At 39.6% G+C, this 9351-nt stretch overlaps 1 protein-coding gene across 11 annotated transcripts in view; it reads left to right on the top strand.

Annotated features, from left to right (window-relative positions):
- The first annotated feature begins 557 nt into the window (after positions 1-557).
- LOC112975726 (glutathione S-transferase-like) overlaps positions 558-9351 on the top strand; it is a 20156-nt gene continuing 11362 nt past the window's right edge. For 5 of the 11 annotated variants that reach the window (XM_026086195.1, XM_026086196.1, XM_026086197.1 and 2 more), the window contains exons 1-7: positions 558-1582; positions 2577-2681; positions 2760-2924; positions 3952-4273; positions 5590-5695; positions 6132-6183; positions 7399-7531. In XM_026086195.1, coding sequence (XP_025941980.1) covers positions 5609-5695; positions 6132-6183; positions 7399-7531 — 272 coding nt within the window. In that variant the 5' untranslated portion in view covers positions 558-1582; positions 2577-2681; positions 2760-2924; positions 3952-4273; positions 5590-5608. The other 6 variants (XM_026086188.1, XM_026086189.1, XM_026086192.1 and 3 more) reach the window with 6 other exon arrangements.

Here is a 9351-nt window from a genome sequence, read left to right as displayed (position 1 = left end):
AACCTCATTTTTACTTCTCCTAGAGAATACTTTATACTTGATATGAAGGGTTTTTTTGTTAGCTCACATGCTATGGGCATATTCATGAAGAGTCATTTCATTTTATTTAGAAACCAGAGAATGGAGATGTGAAGCAGAGATAGGAATTATACCAGCTTTGCGATTGTTTAGTATCTAAGTTCTAATACTTGCCAAAATCAAAATGTGCTCTTTTGTTATTATTATTTTTTTTAATCTGTGTTTTCAACAAATGACTTGACAAAGGAATTGCAACCGTCTTGGGTAAACTGTACTTACGCTTTGAAAAGCTGCTCTGTAGGAAGGTATTATAGGGTTTCATATCTGCTGTTATAGTTTTATATTAATGGTATACAGTTTACAAGAAAAAGACTTCTGCTCAGTCCCTAATGCCATTGTTAATTTCCTTGTTAGCTATAGGTTGAAAAAAAGAGATGCTTCTTGCTCTTGTATTGCAGTGAATATGCTTTCTATGTAATAATTAATAAATGAGTTGCCCACTTGAGAACTCATCAATCCCGTCATCTTGAGAGTGAGTACAGTCCTCAGCTCTATGAACTCTTTTCCTTCATTTCCAAGAACACAAGGTTTAGATCAGTCTAGCCTGGCTCATCTGTCATCTGCCTTCTTAATAACAATTGCAATTACAGTTTAATCCATAGCTTAATCTTGAATTGGCATAGTAAGAGTTTGAAAAAACTTGTAGTTGTTGACCTTAACTACTTTGCTAACTGAACTTTTTCTCCAGGATATGAGGAAATTTGTGGTGTAATGTTGTTTGAGTGAGTGCTCCTCTAGGAGATACAAATGATTGTCTGCCAATACTTGTCATTAATAAGTTTGCAGCCTGTGGCCAGTAGAAATGAAACTGAACTGCAAAACAGTTGATACTGACCACTTGGCATCAACACTGTGTGTGTTTGGCAGGGCGGGGGGGTGGCTACTTCAGCCTGGCTCAAGTGTGGTTGTGTGGACTGAAGGCCCATTGAAGGGCATTAGGTGCACTCCTGGAGCACATCTTTCAGTTCAATTTCATCCAAAAGGAGTTTGGTTTGTGCACTCCAGGATCACTCTGTGATGAAAACCAAAGCAGAGGCAGGAAATTCATTTTAAAAGCATGCTCCTGTTCTAGACCACTAAAGTAGACATGCTGTAACACTCCAGTTCTGGCCCAACTGATGGGTCATTTCCTGATGTAGATCTCTGTTTATTCTGTGAGAGAAGGTTGGTGAGAACTTGCTTTATTGTTCTGTGGGTTTTTTGTTTATTTTAACTTCTCAATTTGATTTGAGATGACAACATCTAAGTGTGAAGTGTCTATATATGAGCTAGTGCATGCCTCCATGTAACATCTACAGCCATTTTTGTGTATGCTGTCATCACAGGGCTCCATGATGTGATGTAGGAACTATTGGAGATTCATGGCCTTCTGTAGCAGCTGGCATAAGGCACCTGAGCTGTCACAAGGTGCTCACAGTCAGGAGATGGAGCTGAGCCCGGTCAATGGACACTTTGGAGCAGGGAGAACAACAGAGCCGCCTTGCTGGTAGTTGTCTGCTTTAGGGTGAGCTGAATCATATGTTGCTTGTCATTCTCCTGTCTTGGGGAACGTTTCCACAAGGATTAGTAGTGCTGGACAAAGGACTGCTTTGAGCCCTTCGTTACTGGAAGGAATGGACAGAGATTTTTAAGGACGTAATCATTCTTATTTGGATATTTACACACAGGCTTGTCAGTTTTGTTTCTAGCCTGTACTGAATGACAGGTCTATAGACTATTATCACGATCTTCCAAATTCTAGGGAAAATGGGGAGGGGTTTAGATCTAAGCTTTTTGTAAACCCAATGGAAAATAAAGGGATCTTAAAGGCTATCAGTCTGCAGGAGTTGCCTGGTATATGCTAGCTAATGTGTAAAATATCCTTGTACTGAGTATCCCTGAGTCCTGGTATAGCACTCTAGTAGTAATTACCTTGATCATTAGCTGACTTTGGTAATGCTTTTAAGGCACATCAGAGCACTTTAGTTCTGTTATCAGCTTTCAAGTTAGTAGTAAGCAAAGAGAATATGCAGAATGTTTGTTGCTATCTCTCCTATGCTTCCCAACATCACAGGCCCAATATCTCCTGGCTCATAATTAATTAAGACCATATGTTAGCTCTAGGATTAGTCTCACTCCTAAATGTCCCCAAAACAGTTAGATCTTAGGTTGTTCAGATGTATTTTGCAAGAAGGATTTGAGTCTGTTTTCAACCGCTGCTGTATTAAGATCTATATATGTACAAATCAGCCCTCAGCAGCAGCATCTTGATAGCCAGGCATAAGTTATGCTTAGTGGGACTGAGAATTGTAGTCCTGTGTGGTAAGACAGGGTGCAGCTTTGGCTAAAAACACTTGCTGTCAGCAGAACTATGGGTTCATTCCATTGAAAGCAATGGGAAAATTCTCATTGATCTAATAGTGGGTGCAGGATGTAGACTTAGAACAGGTTACGGTTCCTGGTAACAATACAGGATCTTTATAGATTACTGTCCATTGTGTTTGCCTATGGTTTGGTAGGTTGCAGTTAACTCCAACAGAACATTACTATTTGGGTCATGCAAGAAAGCAAGCTGTGAACAGCCATCTTCAGACTCAGTATTGCCAGCTGAAGATGTTACCCAAGTGAGTAGCTTACTACTTCTTCTCTGATCTGAATCATCTGACAGGACAGTTCATGTGAGTATCCTTCATTCTCCTCAGGTAAAAGTAACAGATTAACTCAAGCTGCCTGGTGGAACTGAGGCAGGTTGGAGAGCATTGCCACCGACTGCTTTACTGGCAGGGGAAGGAATCTGGAAACCTCTGCTAGAGAAAGAGAAATGGAAGGAGTAAAGGAAAAGCCAGCTATTCATAGGGATTTTGCAGGTCTGTTTGCTTCTTGTGGTACTTCCTCATACCTTAGTACAGGATTAACAGAGAGGAGGGAGAAAAAAAGAAAAAAAGAAGACGACAAATTCAGGCAAAACTAGTCTGACCAACTGACAAAAGGGTTCCCTAGCATTGCTTACAGCAGGCACTTGAGGATTTTTCTATGGTTAGTAGTAAAGGTACAAAATCCCCTGCAAGGATTGTACATTTCTGATGTCTTAAGTGTACTTCCTATTTGTACCGAATAGTTTATCTTGTGCTTTTAGGCTGTGGTTTTACAGTCAAATTATGGCTACTCTGTCACCAAAAAAAGACAGGCATCCCTTGCCTCCTTCCCAGCTTTTCTTGTCCTACTGTTTGCAATGTGAGTTGATCCAATTGAAAATTCTACATGTTCTTATTTTAAGGGTTAATTTTTAGACTCAGACAGTTAATCATACAGTCAGTTAGATTGCTGGTGCCAACACAAATTAGGTGGTAAGAATGTGCGGTTGTGAGCCAGAAAGAGTATATGACCACCTTCTTAATAGCACTGCTTTCAGCTTTGCAGATCAGCTTAATCATTTATGAAACTACTGCCAGGATATACTGAATACATAAGATGAGTATAGTAATTAACATACTCATAAAATCGTACTCTTAGATGACAACAGTGCAAAAGATCATCACTGCAAATAGGCAAAATCGTCTGAACCCTCAGTGTAGGTCAGATACAGTGGTGATTTACAAGCTCCTGCAAAAGAAAATGCAAGTGTGAGACCTCAAAAATTTGTGCATATGTATGTATGTGTATATATGAATATATATATTTATATATTTTTTTAAAAAGTTTGTGTATATACATATACACACACTTCCATCATGCTGTCATATTTTCTGCAATAAATCCTATTTTTTGCTTTTGGAAATTTTTAAAGCAAAATAATAAAATTAACTGCATAAAATGTAATGAAGGGTGCTAACTACAGTTGAAAGCACACAAAATCCCCCAAATCATCCATGTTTTGTTTGTTCCACTGTCCAGGAAATAAAAAATGAAATCATAAGCTTCAAAGAAGATGAAAGAGAAAAGAAAAACTCACATTTTCCTAATAAAACATATTTATTTGAAATAACTGGCACACTCCAGACAATGCTTCTGTGCCCTGTCACCAGCTGTTATAGGGAAATATTCACTACCTCCAGTTAAGCAGAGGTCAAAGGACAACATTCATTTATTGCCAGGGTTGGAGTTTTTCTTCCCTACCTGATGTGGTTGGAGGCTCCTCCCACAAAGATAAATTTCTGGAAGTTCAGTCTCTGAGCACGTTTCCTCATTGAAGAAGGCAATTCAGAGAGGACTTAAGGTTAGTCTTGTAGCTCAGATGAACTGATTTCTCCCACGTTTCAAGATGGTTTAATGGTGTTCTTGTATGATCAATTAGGGCTTCAGTACAAGAATAAAGGGTTGAACGCAGGATTTCATTGGGGTTTATTCTGTGTGTACTGATAGGTGCTGGAGAGCAAAATGTCTAGGCAGAGCTGAGCCGCAGCCAGAAGGGTAGATAGAGGTGGGAGGGATTTCTCTGAGTAAATCAGGACAAGCACTGCAGGGGTTTTTTTGTTTGTTTTTGTTTTGCATGATAGCCAAATGAGAACTTTCAAACACCAAGGAGAGCTAGTATGCCAAGGGAGGATGAGAATTAATGCCTAGAATAGTTTGTTTCCCTAGGCTTACCTTCAGCCCGAGTGCATCAGAAGAACAGGTACATTCACTCAGACTTTCAGGGTCCAGTTCGGATATCCTGTACTTCTTATATAGCTGGTGATTTTGAGGAAATAACATGTAATGCTGGTTGCTGTCCATTGGTTTCTGTTCGTTTCGTCTTTAAAAATCCACTGATCCAAAGTTTATACAGTAGTGAAAAGTAGTTGCTACAGAAGAGAGAACCACTTCCTGGTAACTTAATGAGAGCATTAACACTTAGCACACTACTTCTAGGAAATATTTTTACCCTGCAACTTTTTGTTGGGGAAGGGGGGAGGGGGAAGATCGTTTGTTGGTTTATCGTTTGACATTTTCAGTATTCCAATTTGTCATTCTGAAATGTTTCTGAAGGGCTTCTTTGGGAAGGTGCAGACACATGTTGTGGGATTTCATCTCTGGCCTGAAAATGAAGAGAGGTTTTCATAACAAGCATTCAGAAATGCTCATTAAATCTTTGAATTAAGTAAGAGTTAACAAAAGAGACCATCGGCAATCAAAACCAAGAGTTTAAAACATTTTGATTTAAAATCTTTTCCTCTCTTTATGGGTCTGTATGGCTCTGCCTCCCTTTACTGTGTTCTGGAGATAAACTTCTGGTTATCATACACTAAAACTTAGACATGTTTTCATTTCTCTGACTCCTGAAAGAAAAAATGTTCAGAAACCTCTAACAAAATTCAGTTTCAGAAAGAAGGCAGAGGTGTCCTGGTCAGCTTGAAAACAGCCTCTCTGCACGGGGCTAAAGACTGTAAACTCTGACCTCAGTAGTGAGTGATTCGGCCACTTTGAACTGCATGCTTTAAATAGTATACCTGTCCTCCAATACCACTTTCAATCCTTATGTTTTTCACCTCATGGAAAAAACACATTCAGCACTGATTTTTATCAGAGCTTCTAATCCCTTTTTATTTTCAGGAGATTGGAAACCTAATTCATGTCTGAGAAACCTAAACTTCACTATTTCAATGGAAGAGGACGAATGGAATCTATACGGTGGCTGTTGGCACCTGCAGGTGTTGAGGTGAGGTTTCTAAATTAGCAAGTTGAATGGCTCAAATGGATTGAGTTAGCTGAGCTTCTCTCAGTATTGACAGTAAAGGTTTGTGAAGACATTTCCCAGCAAATCTTCTTACATGTTTTGTGTCATATAATCACAGTGCTTGCTATGCAATGTGGTTGTTATTATTGCTGGAGTATGGCAAAAAAAATGCATGATTAAAAAAATTCATTGTACTTTAAAGTAATGATTTTTTTTTGGTTTGGCAAATTTGTTTTTGTTTGCCTCCATAAAAATCACCTTTCAACACTGAAATGTCCTTGTTCCTGGCCTTTGCTTTCAGCCTGTGTGTAACAGCATGCTGTATCTCTATCACAGTGTTTAGGGGCATGAGAAAGGTGGCTGCAGACTGAGAATTATCATTCCTGACTCACTGTAATTTACCTTGTTGTCCTTCCAGTTTGAAGAAGAATTTCTGGAAAGCAGAGAGTGGTATGAAATGTTACTGCAAGGTAGGATATTTGACACTCTTGAATGACTTCTACTAGATTTAGTTACCTTATATTGTATACTACTGTGTAAACCAGTCTACAGTCTTTTCAGCCAAAGGGAATATTAGCTCAAAATGATCAAAGGACTCTGCTTAGGTACAGACAACCACCCTTCTTTTTTTCCCTTCTATAAATAGTGTCTGCTTTTTTATGGCACAAATAAATTTGCCCCCTGGCTGTTTCCAAGAAGGCCACATGCTTTTACTGTGGACCTGCTGGTGGCCATGGAGCTAATGCTCATGTGCAGTGGCCACTTCTCTGAGGTTCAAGAAGAGGAACTTTATATTTCAAAGGTGGCACTTAGGAGATGGACATCAACTGCAGGTGCCTTGCTAGGGAATAGGGGAGTCCTCAGTGGGCTACTCAGCACCATACTCAGCTTTACCACAGGGGTCGTAGAAAAACTGATAGAGGAACAGGTGATTTGTTACATTTCTCATATTTTTGATACATAGTTCCTAGCAACTGTGACATCTGGCCTGACTTAAACCAACCCCTTTAGAAATACAATTTGAAAAGTTATCTCTGTGAAAAATGTGGACTATAGCTAACTGATTGCTGAAAAGTGGGAAGCCAGAGACTAGAGTTTAGCTGGTGCCGTAGGAGCTGCTGAGGCAAGCACAGCTGAGATTTACACCTTCTAAACTAGGATTAAAAAAAAAAAAGAGGAGTTAAACTATCCATTTGTTTTTTAATAAAATGGTAATTCAAGAATTGTAAAATCCAAGATGTCTGCATATGGCAACATATAAAACCATTTTTATGGTTATCAGTAGCTGTATAGCTGTAACAGGCTTAAAAAAACCTTTTAATCCTTTGGAAATTGTTCATAAATGTATCTTGAGTGTGACATTGCTTTTTTATTTATTTATTTATTTATTGGAAGTGGTTTAAAGCTAAAGGAGAATAGAAGAGGGAATAGGAGAATAGAACATAGAATACCACTCRGTCATAATAGCTCTCCCAAGTAATTAAGATTTTATTGTTGACATCATACTTCAGATTTCAATGCCTCTGAAATTTAAAATTGCTTTAAGCCCCAGGCTATCCTATATCCTATTTGCTATGGGGTAAAACTTCAGCCCCAATCAACTACTAGGTGTGTCTCTCAGCTCCATTTCAATGGTACAAAAGCTGTGGGCTTTGAATTAGGTTGTTACTTTTTCCTGTCCCTAGATGGAGCCCTGTTGTTTCAGCAAGTGCCCATGGTGGAGATTGATGGGATGAAGATGGTGCAGACCAGAGCCATCCTCAGCTACATAGCAGGAAAGTACAACCTCTATGGAAAGGACCTGAAGGAGAGAGCCTGGTACAGTAACTTTAGACCTCTGAGCACTAGATGCTCAGTTTTGAACTGTGGCTACTTTTGTAGTCAATAGAAAGAAATAGGTGCCTTCAGATGACAATTTATCTGAACTGTAAGGCATAGTTAACCTCTTAGGTATGCTTTCAGTCTTGTGCTACAAACCACACAAGTGCAGAGCAGAAATCAGATATTTATATCTCCAGTTCTGTGAGACAACTCAGTGGTGGGCTGACACTGTCTAGAGTTGGGACAGGACCTGTACTTTGGGCTATCAGATTTTTAACATGGGTGGAATTTCAGGGTTAGATCAGGCTGTGCAGGGCCTTGTCCAGCCAAGTTCTGAATATTTCCAAAGACAGGGATTTCACAGTCTCTCTGGGCAGCCTGTTCCAGTGTTTGACCACTGTCACTGTAAAGCATTCTCTAATTTTTTTTGCTGCAACTTGTGTTTATTGCCTCTTATCCTTTCACTGTGCCTCTCTGAGAAGAATCTGGTCCTGTCTTCTCTATAACTACACATTAGATAGTTGAAAACAGCAGTTAGATCCTTGGCCCTTTGCTGTTTAACATTTTTTTGTCATGGGACTGAAAGAAAATTAGCAGAGTTTGCAGGAGATAAAGAAAGTGGCAATAAGGAGTGGGGGGTGTGAGATCTAGTGATCTGAATCAGGATGCACACTGAGAGCAAATAAACAAGATACATTCTGTACAGCTGAATTCCAACTGACATGGGAAGCAGGGACTCTAAGGAGGAGGAGCTGAAGGACATGGTGGATAATCAATCATAATATACCAGCTCCCAATATGGCGCTGGCATCCAAAAAAAGGCAATGTCACCTTTGGTACATAATGGAAATTTTCAAGTATCAAGGTTGTATTACTCTGCATCCAACTCTGACATTCAGCCATGAAGTATCTAGCTTTAGGCCTCCCTTCCTAACCTTACTGCAAAACTGGGAGCAATTTTGTGGTTATGCTGCAGGTCCCAATTTCTTTGTGTTGCTTGACCCACTACTACTTTGCATTTCATATCAATTTCTATACTGCAACAGAGCACCTCTAAGCTCACACACAAGAGCAGATGGAATAGAAATGTAATCCTCCTTCTGGTAAGAGACAGAGTTCACTTCAGCCTTCAGCCTTAGAAGCCAAAGTTTAGCACACATGACCTCAGCTGTGCCCGCCTACTCAAATCATTGCACACATTAGTCCAAGCACAGATCATCTCTCTGCTCACTTTGTCAAGGAAGTAACTACCTTATTCAACTCTTGCTATTATTCAGCAGTCAGTTTTGTTGTAGGAGAAACTTACTCTTGGGATGACCCGGGAGAGAACTGTTTATTCTGGATTACTTTGAAAAGCTGCTTTGAATGTGTGTATCTTAACCTTAATTAAACAAGCACATTGTTTATTTTTCTAGTACCATCGTAGCTMATTGTTAATAGTAACAGGTGCTAATATGATGCAGTGCTGAGTTGAGGCTGGAGCATGTACATCTCCAGGATCCAGGAGTCCCTTTTACCCTTCAAAAGGGACAGAGTAAGACTTCAGTGTTGCGTAGTGTCGTGGTCCTCCTTGAAGCAAGAGGGATTTGTTTCCAAGACAGGCTACTGAAGACAAGTGGACAGGCCTGGGCCCCAAAGATTGATCTGTCTTTTCTGATTGTTCCTATATAGAAAACTAGGGATCTCAGCTTTCAGCTACTGTAGTGGAACAGATAAGGCTTATTTTATTACCAAGAGGATTTCTGAATCAGTCCTGCTTCTAGGCAAGTGAAAAACAACGGAAATGACATACCAATCATGTTTCACATTAATGTTTA

The sequence above is a fragment of the Apteryx rowi genome, unplaced genomic scaffold (genome assembly GCF_003343035.1).
Source record: "Apteryx rowi isolate R43461 unplaced genomic scaffold, aptRow1 scaffold_685, whole genome shotgun sequence".
Lineage (NCBI taxonomy): Eukaryota > Metazoa > Chordata > Aves > Apterygiformes > Apterygidae > Apteryx > Apteryx rowi.
This window is presented reverse-complemented; position numbering and strand designations above follow the sequence as displayed.